General features: G+C 40.4%; 1 protein-coding gene across 1 annotated transcript in view; it reads left to right on the top strand.

Annotated features, from left to right (window-relative positions):
- The window catches only part of COP1 (COP1 E3 ubiquitin ligase), a 139,918-nt gene that overhangs the window by 59,036 nt on the left and 61,795 nt on the right, over nt 1–19,087 (top strand). Inside the window, exons 14-16 of the mRNA XM_085299692.1 lie at nt 4,443–4,586; nt 14,852–14,960; nt 15,859–15,940. Of these exons, the coding sequence (XP_085155818.1) occupies nt 4,443–4,586; nt 14,852–14,960; nt 15,859–15,940 (335 nt within the window). The remainder of the gene's footprint in view (nt 1–4,442; nt 4,587–14,851; nt 14,961–15,858; nt 15,941–19,087) is intronic.

Here is a 19,087-nt window from a genome sequence, read left to right on the forward strand (position 1 = left end):
GTAAAAAACAGTCTCTCGGGCATGTGATATTTATACCAATTTGTTGTTCACATTGGTCTCAGGTGCTGAACAGTCTGCAGTGCTGGTCATGCTGTTGGACTGCAACCTAGATTTCTAATCTTTTGACTTTAACTCAAAATGGATCTTGGCAGTAGGCAAACAGGCTGTAAGAAGTGGAATTTGGGATTGTGAAGACTGGCAGGATGTGCTTCAGAGGCCAGGGAGTGGAAGCATRAAGACAGACAGACTTTGTTAAGGAAATGTAAGCAAAGAGGAAAAACTTGCTCTTAAAAGCARCTCATAGAGGTAGGAAACCTGGGAAGAGTGCAGCCCCTAGGATGTAACTGAGGGCTTTGATGTGCTGCCCCCTCTCCTTTTTCCCCACTAATGAGCAATCCTGAAAAATAAACAAACATACCCATATTACTGTTGAATATAGGGCCATAGTAAGGTAGGGAATAGGACTGGAGGTACAGAAACAGCATCRTATTGTTAGAAATAGAATTGAAAGACCCTGTTATATTTGGTGAAAATATATCTCCATGAGAGGGACCAAGTCGTTGGCTGTGTGAAAATGACAGCCACTGCGCTCAAAGATCTGGTTACCAAGTCAGGGCTGAGGCACTTTCCTGAACACTGAYCCTATATTCCCTGAGCCTTTATGGTGTTCCTCATAAGGCAGCTGCTCCATCCGTGTAATCGTTTTAGCTGCCTTTCTGTATGTGTTCTCCAGCTCCAGTGCATCCCCCTGAGGTGTGGAAAACAACTGCATGCATCATCAGGATGCGAATGTACCGCGGTTTTGTACAACGGCAAAAGTGGCAAACGCTCTTTATTTATTGCTTCTCCACAGGTCTGCTCTCAGCATCAAGCCAAGCTTCCAGGCACGTTTCAGAAGCAATTCATTTCATAAAGCCTTTTGTTAGCTGCGAGTGCTCTCTAAGGTCTTAAGTTTGTTTACTTAGACTTGCTTATTTTCCAACAACTTCCAGTGATATTTCCCAGCAGGCTGGTCACTAGCTTCTTAGTGAGCAGGAAAAAGAAAGCAGTTACCTGAGATTTGGAAAGATTGCTTCTCTRTTTTTCCAGGAGTAAGACAATTGATTCCTTCCTAATTTAATTTTTGTAAGTGAAATCTGTTGCATATAGATAAATCTTTTCCAAATACCCAAGGTTTTTAGTGTCTCCAAAAGATTCCATGTGTAAAATTAGGTAGTCTTTGGTTAGTCAGAGCCTTTTATTTTTCCTTCTTAAGAAATAAAGGAAAGAGGAGCAATAATTCCTAGTGTGCACATCTCTGAGGAGCAGGGATCGCAGCTAATCTGAAAGAACATCTGTGGATGTTTAGACTGTTACGTGTGGCTTACCTCCAGTGTTTCCTTTTAAAAATARTAATAATAAATGCACTGGTGCTGTTCTTGAATTTTGTTCTGTTCTTGATATCTTCATTGCAATGATTTAGAAGCTTTTTTTGACTCATCAGAAAAGACAAACTGGGATTTCTTTGTGCATGGAATGTATAGCATAGAGAAGGAGGGCATGTTAAGAAAACAAAGTAAATTTCCCACAAARAAAAATCATTGCAGATATTAATGATTAACTTCTAGCTGTGACCTGTACTCTCTCCTTTCTGCTGCTGTCTGTGCACTACACTTCGCWGTCGGCTGAGGCTTCTCATACTTGCTTCCTTTCCTGCAGTGAGCTCGCTGGCCGTCGCTTTTCCCTGTGCGTTGTGTTTTCTCGGAGTGAGCACGTTTGTTCAGAGCAGGAAGGAGCCACCGCCTCGTTCAGCTCGGTCGCTCTGAGTTGCGACTGTTCCTAATGTCAGCGCAGAGGATAGTGGCTAAATKGGTTTACCAAAATCTGCCGGGGAGAAAACGCAAGCATTTCACTATACTAGCGCTGCACGCTGTGCGTAGGCGATGGAGACGGTGCAGCTGCGTGTGTTAATTTGCTATGTTAGATCAGCCTGCCTTTCTTGCGGCGGATGAACATCTCTACAGGTGATAGTTAACTTCTGCATCAGTTTTCTTCCTGCAGTGTCTTCGAGGCTGTTTGAAGGTCATAGGTCTAATCATCAACTRTCACTAGTTGCTGCTTTTTATTATTCTTTTGGTGGCATGTTAACTTTTATAGACGTATTGAGATAGTCATTTGTTATGTCTACAGTGTGTCTTTACTTCAAGAGTTTATTTTGTWAATGTTAGAGAAACAAAATCACCTCAGGTAAGAGAGGATTCTGTTCTGTTCTACTAACTTGGCTTTCTACCAAACATTACAGTGGGGTTTTGTTTCTGTGGATTTCCTTCCCCTTTCCYCCGCCTCAGCAGCAGAAGGCTGAGGATATAAGCTGAATCCAAGCAGATGAGTCGCTGCCATCAGCCTAGCTGTGCTGTACCAGAATCCACAGGGCTGCGAACAGTAGCTGAGACAGCAGTTCAATTAAGGTTGTGGTACAGATAAATCCATTGCTTTGTTATATAGGCCCCCAATTATATAATTCTTTCACTGGGCAGAGTGAGCTGACAAGACAAGGCAGACCTGAGCAGTGCTTTTATGATGCATATATATATATATATATATATATATATATATATATATATATATATATATAAATTGATTTGACTAGGATAGATCTGATGGGGGGGGGAGAGAAAGTAATCTAGCTGCTTTCTTTCCCTCTCCCCTTTCATATGAATAGATGCATGCTTGCTTACTTCATTCCCAAACACATTTCTTTCTCTTCCTTTTCTATGGGCTTGTGGATTTGCAAGCTTGGCCTAACTAGTCCGTTTTCCCTATGGCAAGCAAGCACTTGTGACTGGGGCTGTTTCCTGSCGCCGCTTCGGAGATTTTTAGGTGCCTGAGACGACAGAGTTGCAAGCTGTTTCACTGAATTTTATATCATAGGGCTGCATATGAACAATCTATTCTCTCTATTTAAAAAGTAAYTCAATGGTGTCATCTTTACACAGATTCAAAAACTCTATTGCTATTTAAAGTTATTTCCATATGAAAGTACTGCAATGCCTTCAACTTCTCAGCTATCACGAGGGGGAGAAAACTCTAGGCCTTACAGCTATGAGGGCAGCCTGAAGAGCCCTCTCCCTTCTCGTAACTGGTTTAGTGCTTTCTAACTGTGTGGAAAGGCACCTTAAGGCCCTCTGCTCAGCGTTTTTCAAGCTGTATGAACGTGGAATCTGATTGTAAGCTCCGTTTTCCCCTGCTGTCATTCAGAACTTCCTGCCTGTTTCGCAAACACTGTGGTTTCTGGGAAAATTATGAGAGGGATTATGGACATCAAAGTTAATTACTGAGCAGCAGAGCCCTGAAAGAGACCTCTGAGAGTAGTAGAAGACCAGTTAGTCGAGAGACTTGGGGAGCTGGTTATCAGTCAGAGCAGCCTGAGGGCTCGGAGAGCAAGTGCTCCCGTGCCCTTTCGGTGCCGTATCTTGCCTCGCCGAGGCYGGTGTTCCTGGAGCTAGGTGGGTCGAGCTGCGTGAAGAAACGCGGGCTGCAGGCAGCCTTTCTGAGATAGGAAGTACTTCTAGAAAGCAGTTTTAATTCTCCATTAGATGTGTAATAAATTTCTTYAAAGCCTTTCTCAGCTGTGAAAGTGTTAGCTTTTTGTAACCTGYTGCCATGCTTTTTCTCACATGTATTTCATGTACAACCTCAGGGTTTTCTCATTTGCAGCTTTAACTTTATTACAAGGTGACTGCTTTTACTTCYGACTTCATTGGTATCTATTACAAACTTGCCCTGCAGTTCAAGGCAGCGAGTGTCTCTGTTTCCACAAGCAGCCCTAGGTGGAAGTTGCACTGTGTGAGGTTTTTACAGTACTGATATACACTTCAGCCCTCTGCTCAGGGAATTTAAGCTTTTTTTCTTTTTTTTTCTTTTTTTCCCGCACAAGTGCTCATATGCTGTGCATTAACGCKTAGAGTTCACCAAGGTGCCCTACAGAAGAGCTGAGGGAGGGAACAGGGCAACTGAAAGAAATGAGTCGGCAGTCGTCCGGTGGCAYGTTGTTGGTAGACCACACAGTCACATTTTAAGTACCTCCCAGGGTGAGCTGTCAGCCTTGACGTTTGGGTACCTCGTAATGTGGATGGTGTACTTAAACAGAAAAAACCTTTGGAGTGCCTGAACAAAGGCACCGTCTGCAGGAGGGAGATTGTGCTGCCACAAAAAGTCCATTTCAGTAAATCAACTAGTTTAAGAGGGGATTAGCAAATGGTGCCTAAAAGCAAGATCTCCATGGTGTTTGAGCATGTGCCAGACAACACTGAGTTGCCTTGAATGCAGTGTTTACTAAGTGTATTCTTCAAAAGAATTGTGATTATCAGCTCTGCAATACTGAGACCAGTTAGGTGTTAAAATACACTGCTTGTAAATACGTGTGGTGTTACATGGTTCTCAATCTGTGCTTTTGTTCTCAGTATTGAGTTCGACCGGGACTGTGACTACTTTGCCATTGCCGGGGTGACAAAGAAGATTAAAGTCTATGAGTATGGTACAGTCATTCAGGACGCGGTGGATATTCACTACCCTGAGAATGAAATGACCTGCAATTCCAAAATCAGGTAGGCGTTGACTTTGCGTTTAAATGTGGAATGCCTTTTGCATTAGTCTGTGTGTGCAGTTGCTGTTCTGTTGTGGGAATGTGTTGCAGGGAAGGAAGGGTGGAAAGCAGAAGGAACTGATAGAGAGCTTAGAGAGCTTGCTTTGAACTCCGGGTGGGATCGGGTGGCAGAGGCACTGACACCTGCGTACGCCAAGCTCATCCAAGGCAATAGCAGGCCTAGATGTCATAAGAAGAACGGAGTATATGGTAAATTACCTTCTTGTTCCATGCAAATGCTGTTGTATACCTACAGAGTTTAAATGAGAGTATGAATGGAGTAGTGGATACGCTACAGGTAATGCCTTAGCTTGTCTGAACGTAACTTTTGTGCCCAGTTCTTCATAATAGCAGGTAAATTCACATGTATGTTGCCCTCTACTCACCAGTTCCTTTGCACTCTGCTGAGGGGCTGCTAGTCCTCGTGCTAGTGTCATCTTAGTGACTTAAAGAAATAAATTGACTACCTTCTCAGAACTTCAACTGGATGTATCCAGATAACATAACTTTAATAGAAGTTTTGAATTAGGATTTTTTTTTTTAATTCGAAAATAAATAATATAGGAAGTCAAAGCAATTCACTACTATAATACAAAACTTCAGCATTTCTACTGAACTCATTTTTATTTGATATTCTACATCTAAAACCAAAATAAAACACAAGTGTAACTAAAAATTTTTATGACAATCCAATTTCTACTAAAACAAATGTTACACAACAAGAGAAATGAAAATGTTTATGAATCTACTTTATAGTGTAAAACTCATACTTATTTTTGTAGTTGATAACATATCTTAAGACAGATCAGTCACTCCTGTATCACTCATGATGATTATTCTCAGGAATTATGTAACACTGTTTTAGGAAGAAGATGTAAATGCAACTTTACTTTGGGATTTTTTTCTAATGTATGCATTTTTGGGTGAACATTCACATTTTAGGTGAGGCGGCATACAAATGTAACAAACTCTGCTGTAACAAACAATATACAAATACACAGATATATATTTAAATGCAACTTTGGACTGATTCTTTTCTAATCACTATTACAGATGTGTTTTTCCCTTCTCTTTCTCTGTCCTCTTTTCRTAAGATTGGTATTTTTATCAGCCTTGTTCAACTGTTTTTCCCACTCTGACTCATAAGGAAATGAATATAAGCAGTCAGAGAAACTGGTATTGATAAGCCATATTGATTTTGGATCTTGTGTTTTAGCGTACATGTTTCAAAGGGTTATTGATTTTTTGTGTTATCCCCTTCTGTTACTCTTTCTCTTCCCCCACCCAAGGTTCAAATTCTGGGGAATGTGTGAATATATGGAAATAGATAAATTTGTATAGGCAAATACAGGCCTGATTGAAACTGCTGAACCTATCACTTTCCAAACTTATAAAATACCATGACTTCTGAAGATGGATAGTATTTTTGACTGAGTCAGAGTTCACAATACCGGATTTCAACTTGATTTTTGAAGAAAAGAGCAGAAAGATAGGAGAAGGATCTGGTAGTTGATTTAATTCCTCTTACCATAATTAGAAGGGGAAAGTAATGTGTATTTGGTACTTSTCTGTCTGCCTGAGACTAATTCCAAGCTGAATTTGTTATTTCAAATGTGATAGGAATCTACTCTGACAGTCTTGTCAGGCATTAGGTAGTAGTTCTCCCTTCTSAGGCAGCCCCTGGTGAGGGGAGAGTTGCATCAACACGTTTAGTGATGTTGCTCTTGTCAGCTTTGTGCTCCAGACAAGATACTACTTGCATCCAGGTTTTCTTCTTTCTCATATAAATTTAGTGTGTGTGCATACATACACATAAGTACATATACATATCTACATATATATATATATATTTGTGCGTATGAGATACTAAATGTATTGTCCTCTGACACACTGCACTTCAGCAGAGATAGACAAGGTCCTCTCCTATCACTTCCTAGTTTCTGTTGTTCCTCCTAAGAAACGCATTTTTTTTTCCGTTGGCACCTGCACATTACATCAACATTCCTTCAGTATGTGAGTGCTTTTGGTTTTGACAAATGAAGCTAGACCGTCAGTCAGATGTATTCTTACTGTCCCCRTTAACTGTGCTGCCAGTCACAGGCTCTGTGGCTCACTGTGGCACTGTAGTAGTGTAATAAATTGCTATTCTGAAGTGGCATAGCTTGAGGGAGAAGAGGATGTATGAAGGCTGTAATTTCATTACAGAATATTGCAGAATGCCAAAAGTGTGCCTATATTATAATAGAAATCTTAAAGTATGTCCTGCCTCTACTTAAAAAAAAAAGAGAGAAAAAAAAAGGAAAAAGAAAAGAAAAGCAGTGACTTAGTTGTTGATTTTAATTTGGGTGGAGATGCAGCCTCCTCCAAAAGCTGTATGCTATCTGCTAATGTCCTTTCTGATATGAAGGATGTGTTGTGTATATATGTGTGTGTGTGTATACACGTGTGTGTGTGCATGCATTGGTGGCACATCTCAACAAAGAGGCAAACTTCGGCCCGTTGCCTCTAAGGATTTTGCTAAAGGTCTGTTCTGGAGTTTGTGGCTGTATCATGCTGCTGTTATTGAAAAGTCATTTTGTAGTAAGGGAGTCTTGTGGGCYGTCGTGTCCAAGTTATTTTTAGGAGGCCTTAAACAACAGAGAACTTGCGCAAGACACTAATTAGCCACTGGTGAGTGTAATGGTGATCTTGGAGATAGCTGAGGATGCTTAGCTGTCATCACACTTCAGAATGTGTTGCAGGACGCCCTAGGGGCCTCTCAGTGCACGTCCCGGGGGACTTTCTGATGCGGCAGAGTGAAGCAGCAGGAGAGGCGCGTGAAGCTCGCGCGCGCACCGATTCTGGTGGTGCCGCTGCTGAACCTRCTGAAGTGGGCACGTGGCGTGGGCACAGTTTGTAACGTCCCTTCCTTCCTTCCCCGAGCCGCAGCAGACCTGTCTGCCTGCAGGCGCTCCTGCTTTCCAAGTACACGTCACAGGAAGCTTACCCTAAATTGATCCTGGTTAACCTTGTTCAAAGTGACGATGCTAGAACATAAATCCTCAGCTGTTACGCTAGTGACTCAGCTTTCAGAGCAGCAGCTCTGACAGGCTTTTAGAAAAGCGGGCAGGTGACAGCATTTGTGAGGGCTCGTGTCTGGCCAAGAGCAAGTCTGCTGTCCTGGAGCAGCTGTGCGAAGGGAAGCCCTTGCCCAGTTCTGGGCTGGCACCGTCCCAGCCCTGCTCTGCCCAGTGCCAGCTGGGCACTTGCTGAAAGATTCTGTTTCACACTAGGAGTAATTGATTGTAGGCTTTCCTGGAGCAAAGCCCTTACACCAGCTGTATCCGAGTCTTTTTTCCTCTTTTCCTCCCCCCTTCTACGCCCACCTGCTTCTTAAATACAATCTTTTTTTTTTTCTTGAGCTTTCTGATCCTTATTTTTAAGAATGGGGCGGAAATTAGCATGTCAGTTTTCTGGTAAATGTGCATAGATTCTCCGAGAATGACAGCGGCATAAGCTTCCAGGAAAAACACAAGATGACACATAAATCCTCATAAAAATCCCATTTACAGATTCATAGCTTCAGCACAAGAAACAAATCCTGGCATTGTGTAGGAGCTATAAACAGCACCCTGTGAGCTAATTATGATTTGCCGTGTCCCAAGCTATGACAGACGACAATCTCTATCTCTCCCCAAGGCAGAGGGAGGTGGAAAAGGACAAGGAATGAGCAGCTCACAGCAAATGACAGTTCTGTCATTTCTTCTGTGATTTATTCAAGAGGCAGAATTGTTGTTTTGCCCTAGGTTGCAGGAGCAAAAAAACAAAACAAANAAGAAGAAAAAGAAAAAGGAAAAAAGAAAAGGAAAAAGAAAAAACAGAAAAATATTAAAGATCTAGTGTTCAGGTAAAAGGCACTGGCATTAGACCTTGTTAATCTACAATGGGTGGTATGCAAATGTGGTTAGGTAAACACACTTTTGAAATAAGCGTTTAATATTCTGCATGCTCATCGCAGTGTGTGTTTGCAGCATCTGTACCTCTGTGATAGATGTTACCACAAACCTCCAAAATCAGCTGCATCCGTTTAGTCAACAGCAGTAAAAACAAAGCATCAGTAGGCTTTGCTTCTAGGATGCTCCTAGTATTTTGTCTTCATTTTCAGTGCTGATAAATCAGGTGTGTGATTTCTCTGTCCTAATAGTAGTTCGTAGGTATACTACTCTGCTTTTAAAATAGCAGTAAATTCTCACTAGTAAGTTTAAATTTTTTTTTTTTTTGTGGGGGGGGGTCTTAAAAACACTTGCCTTACAGTGTTTTTCAGCTTAGATTCTTTGCCATTTGGAGAAGTACAAACTGTTTATGCTGATACCCTTTTCTGAATATTTGTGTTGAAACCTCTGTATTTCCAGAGCAGAAAATGTTGGAAGACAAACAAGTTGTAGGGAAATACACCTTCACCTTTCATTCACTTCAGTTTTGAGAGTAACTACCTCATTTTGCAATAAGATCAAGGAAAGTGTTTTTTTTTTTTTTTTTAAGGAAAATTTTTTTATTAACCGTACCAGAGGTTTTTTTGGATTGCTTTAAAAAAGAAAAACACACACAAAACTACCATTACAAATGCGTGTGTTTTCTGTTTATGTAATTTTGATGTCTTAGAAGTGTTTGGTTAGTGTTGACATTCACATGGATGTTTCTTTCAGGAATAGATCATTCTTTCAAAAACATCTCAGTCTCARAATTACTGGCTAGTCATTGATTCATAGTAATTGACTGGATCTGAAGCATTTGCCATGCAGGTCAGAACACAGCAGCTTGTACTTTATTAAAAGCTTTAACTCTGTTTAACTCTTATTGCCAGAGGCTCGGTTGACACCTGGTAACTTGATCATGGATTTGAAACATTTTAGCTGTAAAGCCTGGCTTGCGAAAGAAACTTCRGTGCAGCTGACAGCACTAACCAAGCTGTCCCATTTGTGTCACTGAATAAAATAATTTGCATAAATTCTTACAGATCAGGGTTTCTGCATCCAAATCAGATGCCGAGGTTAGAGTATTTCAGTGGTGGATGATTACCTTTCAACTGGGCCTTCCCTGAGAGTTTCACCTAGCTGTTCTGCTGGGGAGAAGAGCTGTAAAGCTATCACAAATCATAGCAAGATCAACCTCAGGAGCATAACACATTACATGCTGTTTCTGGATTAAAGAACAAAAAGTAAATAAAATAATAATAGTTTTTAAAATAAATGGTTAAATGGCCATCACTTCAGGATGGTCTTACATCCTAACTCCTTTTAACCCAGTGCTGAATTGTACATTTTTTTCAGCCTTAGGTAGATTTGTTGTTGTTTTTGTTTTCATCTTGCATTGCTTCCACATTCTGCTTCCTCCTGCCTGTATGTGGTTGCAGGCCATTAAAAGATTGTCTACAGAAAGTTATTTTTGTGTATTCCTGGGGTTTCAGCGCTTAACTCATTTGAGGCCAGAGAGTAAGTTGCCTTTTTTAACTTGCTCCTCTGTGGTCTTTGAGCCTGTTGTTCAATTTGTCACCCATGAGGATATCTTAAAAAGGCCTCTACCCTTCTGGGTTCCAGCAGGTTTCAACAAAACTGGCTGTGCTGGGCATGGAAAAAAATGTGCTTTCCATGCTCAGTCTGAGGGAACATCGAAGTACCATCTCAACCCTTCGTAGATCCCAGGGAATCCATGTGGAAGAGATTGTCATGTCACAAGCACAGGAAAGGTTGTGAGGTTTTTGTTTTGTTTTATTTTTTTCACTGTGTCATGGTATGTGCCAGAGAATGAAATCAAGGGCCAGTCAGACATAGAGGTGTTCAGAACAACTTTTTTTAAATCTTTTTGCAACCTTTATTAGAGGCAATATCATGCTGGTGCAAAGAATAACCATTCTTCAAGACTAAGAGGCATCCTTTACCTGGAGAGGGAGCTTACCTCTGCCTCGTCAAACCCAGAATTATGCCCTACAAAAAGTTACTTTTGAGGATTTAAATTATAAAGAACCTTGAGTATTGCACTATCAAGCAGAACACCCTGGTTTAAGAGTTTAAGAAAGCTGCTGGATGGTGATGAAGGGAGAGTTAAGTCAGAGATGGTGCGGGATTGGTTTTCTCTTATTATGAACCTTTAATCATGTTCCTTAAAAATGAAAGATGTATAGTGTGTGTCTTAAAAAGGTGTTAATTGAACCACTTAGTTGCTGCAAATCCCTAAACATTTTTCACCTGTCAGTTTGTGTTTTTCCTTTCTCTGTCTTTCCATTTGCAAATGCTTTCCAAGTGAGTGTTAACTCCTTGTTAGTACCATCAGACCTAAGTGATACAGACTGCTTAGAATGATCTTTGCTTTGAGGCACAGAAGCAGTTCTTTTTCTCCATCTCTGTCAATTGATATGATGTTACCTCTCGCTACAAACCTGGCATTTCTTACATCCTTAAATCTATCACATCTCAACATTGTTTAACTCTCAATCCTCTTCATTTTTTTTCTGCCTACTCAATTCCTAATTTTCATTGTTCAGAGTATTTTTCCTTTTTGACAATATATGTAATTGAATTGTGAAGATAATCATATAATTTGCCATGTCCAGTTCACTTCTGTAGTTCAGATATGGATCTCATGCTCTCCTAGTATAGTACATCTGTCCCCGAATTGGTCAGGATGGCACCATCATGTCTTTCTCGAGGGCTCTACCGTTTCCTGCTGCTACCTGGCGTATTCTCAAAGCTGTCCTGCTAAAGGCAGAATTTTTGAGATATAGCCCTGTGCTGTATTTCTTCTGCTTTTGTATGACTACTAAAACTTGAAATGTTGTTTTTTTTTTTTTTTTTGGATGTGGAGTGTTTCTGGTTCCTTGGAGCCCTGACTTAAGCAGAGATAACAGGGAAGGAGGGAAACAGATTTAAACTGGTAAATATCTAATGCACCCATTCCTTTCCAGCACTGCTGCTAGTTGGAGACTACTTTCAGTCTAGAGTCCAGTTATGTTGCAGCTCTAGGTCTSTAAAGTATTTTTGCTTCTATCAGTGACTGCTCCACTGGAACTGAAGCTCCAGACTACTAATGAGSTATTTCTGGACTGCTGCAGCCTTTTTGTCGTGGTGCTGGTGGGCACTGCCTGCCAGTGACAGCTGGTCCTCAGGGAGTCACTAGAGCCCCTCCCGATGAAGCTGGTAGTCAATTATAGGCTATCAACACCTGCCTTTCTGAGGATACCTGAAGGTAGTAGAGTTAGCATAAGGGTATCTCCATGATGATATATTTGAGRACAGTCCTTACACTTAGAAGTGCTGAAGACACTAATATTTCCTAATTGCCGTATTCTGGAGGAGATGAAAGCAGGAAAAGCACATCCTGAGCTGTATCATTTCCAGTTTTTCCTGCCAGCTGGTAAGAGAAGATAACTTTACAGACTAGGTGAGCAGACAGTGAGGTGGACTGAACACTGGTTGAAAGGCACTGCTTAGAGGATTGTGATCAGTGGTGCAAAGTCTAGTTGGAGGCCAGTAACTAGCAGTGTACYCTAGRATCAATACTGGGTCRAGTCCTGTTTAACTTAGTCATCAGTGACCTGGAGGATGGGACAAAGTGCACCCTCAGCAAATTTGTTAATGATCCAAAACTGGGAGGAGTAGCTGATGCACCAGAAGGTGGTGTGCTGTGGTTGAGCTCTCAAGAGAATGGAGAGATGGGCACAGAGAGAGACCTCATGAAGTTCAGTAAGGGGAAGTGCAGAGTCTTGCACCTGGGGAGAAATAATCCCATGCTTCGGTACAGGCTGAGGGCAGACCAACTGAGAGAARCTTCACAGAGAAGGAACTGGGGGTCCTGGTGGACAAGTTGAGCATGAGCAAGCCATGCACCCCAGCTGCAAGTCCAGCAAAGGGCTAYTAAGATGGTTAAGGAATTGGAGCATCTTTCATATGAGGAAAGGCCGAGCGTGCTGGGACTGTTTAGCCTGGAGAAGACAAGACTGGGGGGGGGGGATCTTATCCATGTGTATTAATGTCTGAAGGGATAGATAATTTTCTGGATGCAAAATTTTAAAAGCATAAGGTACTCTTATAGGAAGGAAACATGCAAGTGTGTGAGCAGCCTAGGCGGATATAGATGGGCACAGAGAGCTAAGTCTTGGTGACAGGTTGAAAGTAAAACTTCTGGAGGGATGAGGCATTTAAGATGAAAAAACTACTTATGAAGAAATGGAACTTCACTTCCAGGTTAGGCAGAGACTTCTAGAGATGCTGAAGWCATTAATCTTGTATGTAGAAGGCCAGAAAGGGCTTGGATAAACATTTACAAAACTTTATGCTAGTAGTGCAGGGATGGGTTATTGAATTCATAACCCGCATGAATTTCTTTAGCCTCAGTGTCAGCTTAGGCAGTCCCTGTTGCTTTTCTTGCAGTGCTGAGTGCTTATTCCCGTCTCCATCCTCTTCTCTCTGCTGTGCTGGAGAGGCCAAATAGCAAAAGCAGATCAAGGCTGTTCAAAGCTGGAAAAAAATGCATTTTTCCAGGTTGTCTTTGGTTAGATCAGTTCCCCAGTCTAGTCTATTGKGGGCTGTGCTAGCCAGCCCCAGGGYTGATGTGGGATCTGCTTAACCTGGCTTATAGAGCACACCACTGCCAAGACAGATAGTGTTGCTGAATGTCCTTTTGGTCCTGGCTATTCTAAAGAAAGCTSTGAGTGAGGAGGCCCACGTGAAGGAGTATCCTGAAGGTTTTCTCCAAGCATCATGCAGTAATGTGAGAGACTTGCTGAAAACTGCTGCTATCAGATGATTTGGTCTCATTTTTTGTAAGTCGAAGATTAACTTGTGCAGACAGAGAAAGTCAGAACTGAAAGGCTTTTGAATTGTTTAGTGAATAGATGTAAGCACCAATAATACCTCCTTCCTTTCACATTTGCTCAGATTCACTTAAAGACAGCTAGGTTTCTTACTTTCTATTCCRTATATACATGGATGCTGCAGTACCTCAAATAAGCTTGTGGCTCCACACAACTAAGCAGCAGTTAGCTGTGGGAGTGGTCCTGATTTCCATGTAGTTAAGTTCACACCCCAGTAAGCTAAGTTTGAATGTAGTCAGKATTAGAATACCAGTGCTGCTTGCTGTTGTTCAGCTAATTAAAGAACAGCAGTACTAATATTTTTTAAATGCTTTAACAAATGAAAGGGATTTGTCTTCCCCTCTGCATGTAAGTGCTTTATTCCTAAGGGAGAAAAGGCTGCAAGTGCATAGTAGAACCAAGAATTTTCCAGGGTAAGGTACTTCTAAGTGATTCCATGTATCTACATTGTATTTCAATCTATAGCTACATTAGAGAATAAATAGTTACAAAATCATGAACTTCTATTTTATATTATTGGTTAAAACTTGGCCCCAAGACTGCTATAATCCAGTTATCTATGTTGAAGCTGTTTGACCTGCAGGAACTGGATCTGTTAGTTCAGTTTCTGCTGCATGCATCACAGTTGATACCAATTGGTGTGCTTTTGTGACAGATGGTCCAAAAATTGGTGAACARTATTACAAATTCTCTTACCTCTATCAGATTTTCAGGAGTCARAGTAGAGGCATATTGCCAAAACAATGTGAACGGGACTTGGTCTCCGTTGTAAACAAACTGCTGTTTTCCTCTGGGTAGGAAGGGAAGCTTTCCTTGTTTACAGAAGGCTGAAAGTAGTTTGTCAGAAGTCACAAACATTGGGTTTTTTGCACATAGATATAGAATGCACATATGCATCAGGGGGAGAGATTGACTTGCAACCCACATAGCTGTATATTTTACATATATAGCTTCTGTTAGGTAAGTAGTTATCACTGTGGTAATAAAAGTGGTAGTTACTGGAGAGAGATTAAGAAGTCAAAACTTCTCTGTACATTTGTATGGAATTCAAGTAGAGGTACACCAGTAGTATAAAGAGGTGAATACATATATTGGAAAAAAAAAAAAAAACACTCACCCCAGGGTTTATATTGAGGGGAAAGATGTCATTTAGGCTAATAAACACTTTCTTTTAGCCTTGGTGGCTTCTGGTTTTGTCCTTGCTTGAGTGTTTCAGCGGGATAACTGATAAAATGTTGCAGGCTCCTCAAAGAGGCGAATTGCCTGATATATTGCAAGAATGTTTATACATTTTTTTTTATACATATATATACACACATATATAATGTTATAAGATATGGTTTAATGTGAGACTGACCAGGGCTGTTTCTCTTTTTAAGCTGTATCAGCTGGAGTAGTTACCATAAGAACCTGTTAGCCAGCAGTGACTATGAAGGCACCGTCATCCTGTGGGATGGGTTCACAGGACAAAGATCCAAGGTCTACCAGGTAATGCACAATCAGTAAGCAGTGCTGTTCTTCGCAACCATGGACCATGTTGTTGGGGATGGTGTTTGGCCAAAGATGCTGCTTTTAGTCCAGCAACTAAGTTCCACAAGGTGAAACAGATGCACTTCCTATTTGGCAAGTTTTGCTAGATTGACGAATGTGTACTGGCATCTGCTTCACATGTCTTGGAAGTCTTTTAATTACCTTGTCTTGGCTAGCTTTTCATGTCATCTTCTTGCTAGCCGATGCAAAGGCGTTAAACAAAGGCTTTGACTGAATTTCAGGTTTCATTCAATGCAACATTATGTTCCCATGCAGAATGTGCCTGTGTAGCAAATACAGCTCTTCAGTGTTTTGGGAGCGTACAGGCTTTTGCTTAGAGTGGAAAAACACAGGATTAGACACCACATATTTTGTTTAGTACCTCAACAGGAAGATGAGGTAGTCTTCCACTTTCAGAGGGGAGGTATTGGAAATGGCTTAGAACAGATATATCAATATTAGGAGATACAGCTGTCTTACATTAGAACAAGAAGCAGCTCACACTGGAACAACAGTGACTCAAACCATGCTGGAAAAAGATCTTTAGCATGTTTTTTCTTGAAATCATTATTGCTTTTTTTTCCAAGTGGCAAAAAATCAGTGGGTTTTTTAATTGCTGTTCTAGTATTTTCTTTTTTCATGGCATGTCTAACATACTACAAGCRTTGGTCTGATTAGGGAAAAAAAGGTTGTTTGAGAATCTATGAAACATAGTAAGCTTCTCTGACCAGGAGTCTCATGCCAATTTWTGCTTAACAGCATATTTATGCTGTTAAAACAAACATAGTATGTTTTCCTATTTTATCARATTACAACTCACAGTGTACTTTAATACTTTTCTTGTTTCTGTAAACAGGAGCATGAGAAAAGGTGCTGGAGTGTTGACTTCAACTTGATGGACCCTAAGCTATTGGCTTCAGGCTCTGATGATGCAAAAGGTATCTTTTTTTTTTTTTTAGTCTCTGTGCAGAAGGCACTTTGTGAATTCCCTTTGAGAGATGGAGGAAAAAAAAGGTGTTTCAAGTAGCTGATTCCTCAGCTGCCTTCGATATTGTAGCTGACATACTAATGTGTCAAGATATTACTGAGCTGCTCAGGACTTAGAAAGAGAGCCTTTATTTGGATTAAGATTTCTTGTTGTGATATTCACATTTTGGGGGTAATGCACTCTAGCATTTTCCAGAACACTAAACAAAGAAAAACGTATTTTAACATAGTAAAGCTTGTTGAGTTTAAAGCCTTGGGGCCTTTGAAAGGAACATGTGTATTTGTATTTCAAAAATGAGATTGTCAGTGAAAAAGCAAAAAAGTTAATGCTTGATGGTCAAATGTTGAGTCTTGCGCACAAGGAGAAGCCTCTCGATTTCATGATGCACAGTGTGTTTCTCAGAGCTTGAGAGTTGGATGATGGACTGAATGAGAGCATTGGGAGCAACTYTTGACTTTACCTAGTCTCCTGGGCCCTTTTGCCATAGGGCTTTTGGAGGCACCTGTTTATAATGTACTAGTTCAGAAATGTTCCTCCTCTAAGAAGTACTAGGAGAGTTCTGAAGAAAAAAAAAAAAAAAGATAGCACTGAGAAACATGTAATATTATTCATCCCTAAAAAAACCCAAGATTGTATCTCTAATTTATTTACAATATCAAATTAGAGTTACTAAGCAGCAAGAGTTTTTAAATTCTGTAGTCAGTGGAGATCAGCTTTCCCAAATGGGCTAACACAGTCCTGGACAGAGCTGTTCCTGATTAGCTTTGAAATGATAAATTAATTTTGCATGAACATTAAATCTTGCAAGCCTCTGCCCACTAAAATGCCTTTAAATTCTGTTTCAGAAGAAAGCTGTATTTAGTGTTCCTCAAATGCATTTGACATTCTTGATGTAATTGGTAATTTCGCATACAAAAATATGGCTTTAAAGATYGTTTTATTTTTAAGGTGGTTTTAAAATATTTTTTAATACACTTCCTCCTATTCGGTGGAAGTCGAGAGTGTTTTCTGGGCAATTAAGTACAGTAAGAGAACACTTACCTTGTAATGGCCCGCCTTTTCATTATTCTGCTCCTCGCTTATGTATTTTTAAAAATGACATTTTCCAGATAGACATGCACCTATTGTCATATTAAGAAGTTGTCTGGCTTTGGAAAGGCGACTGCAAGCAGAACTCCTGTTTCTAACTTAACCATTTATTTCTTCATTAATAGTTTCTAAAAAGTGCAATGCTTACTCAGATCTGCAGACTTTATCATGAAAATTTCTACATAACTTGTATTTCGATTCAAGAAGTGTCTTACTTTTAAAATATTTTTTTTGTGAATAAAACTTGTCTGGAACATTTCGTCCATTCCTTCTACCATATTTTGACTGTGATTTGCATATGTAACACAGACATTAGCGRCAAGTGAAGTCTTGTGTGAAAGTGCATGAAATAAGCACAGCTTTTAGAAGTCTTTATAAGATAAGAGCAATAGCAATAGCAGCAAATTTCTAAATGAAACTAATGTTAGAGCATCCAAATTCCATTGCGGTGAACATATCGGGAGGACTAAGTATATGGAAAAGATGTTGTCTATGATGAGTTATCTTAACCAGCTCTCTACTGTCCAAGTTGGATTTTGCCTTTCCGGTTATGTGAGTGTGTTAGCTGAGTGAGTTTTGACTTTGGATATGTGGCAGTCACATGCTTGTTCGATCAGGTACAGCATTTGGGAAGTTCAAGATCTATGTACCCTTCCTGTTCTCTTTTACTACTTTTGTTTTTGTAAGGGTACAGTGGATTTTTCTGACAAGAAATTTCATTATTGATAGTTATTGGTGTGACCACAACTGTTGGAACTAATCTCTCTGCCCTTTCCTGGGAAGCATGGGTATACAATATTCCTGTCGAGTGATCAGAAGAAGCTAGCAAAGAAGCTACAGCTTTTTCACCTGTGGATGTGTGTGCTTTCCCCCCCCCCCCCTTTCAAGCTAGAGGCTAATTTTTAAGCTCTTGGTACACTCAGGCATGTATTGGGAAAGGAGGTTTTAGATGAATAATTCTATCATCAGTGTTTTGCAGCCTTCCCTGCCAGGACTTAGAAACAGCAAAGGAGTGCTAATGAGTGGAGTAACGCTGAGGAGAAAATGATTCTGATATAATCAGAAATGACATCCTTGGGTCCCACCTCATACTCTTCAATAAATGAAGATAATATAGGATGCTTATTTGTGGAAAACCTTTCTATTTTGATAGCTGATAATGGGAACATAAAAGCATTATTGTATAAATGCAGTAGGTTTTTGGAATAAAAGTCTCATTTTTATCTATAGTTGTCATGCTCTTTCCTTTCAAAGAGGCAAAGGTAGTTGAGTATGTCTATAGGGATGCAGAGTTGTATGCCAGCTAGATAGTGGTAAGTAAAATTAAAGTACTTAATTGTGCTACAGGCATCTTGGGAAACTGCACAGCCTTAATTTCAGTTCCTTTATGTACTTGTAAATGCAGAAGCTATAATTCTTATTTAAGTAGCAAAGGATGACTTTCTATTGTTTGAATAGAAAAGATTATTTAATTTTGTGGAGGAGGAAAGTCACTAGTGACTTGCAGCTGCTTTTTAACCCAACATTGGTGTCTGCTCTGGGTTAGGAATGTAGTTTAATAGTCAGAGTAAAGTTGGAAAAGGAGAGCAAAATATTTGGTGAGACTATGTGGCCGAGACTGTAGGATTTAAACTTCCATTTTGGTAAAGACATGTTTGGAGTGGTCTTAAGGAAGTTATTTGACAGGTTGCATGTGCAAGATGGTCAGGCACTTACGCCCTGTTCTGTGGTTGTTTTCAAAGCTCCCTGAAGCACATGGAGATGCAAGCAATACTGAGAAATTTATCTGCAAGAAGAATGCTGGATTTATGTCCTTTCTGTAAGCTATAGTCTCTTCAGCTATAGTCTCTGTTTTCAGCTGAAAGTGGAGTGGTGGAACAGGACAGGAGCACGTGAGAGCCTTGGGTCATAGTGGGAGGTTACTTTTCACTGCCTCATGACTAGGAGGAGCACAGGCATCTATTTGGTTGCCTTTAGGGAAGGTAACTTCTAAACTGCCTTGATAAGG

This window comes from Rhea americana, unplaced genomic scaffold, assembly GCF_003343005.1.
Source record: "Rhea americana isolate MKP2758 unplaced genomic scaffold, rheAme1 scaffold_151, whole genome shotgun sequence".
Lineage (NCBI taxonomy): Eukaryota > Metazoa > Chordata > Aves > Rheiformes > Rheidae > Rhea > Rhea americana.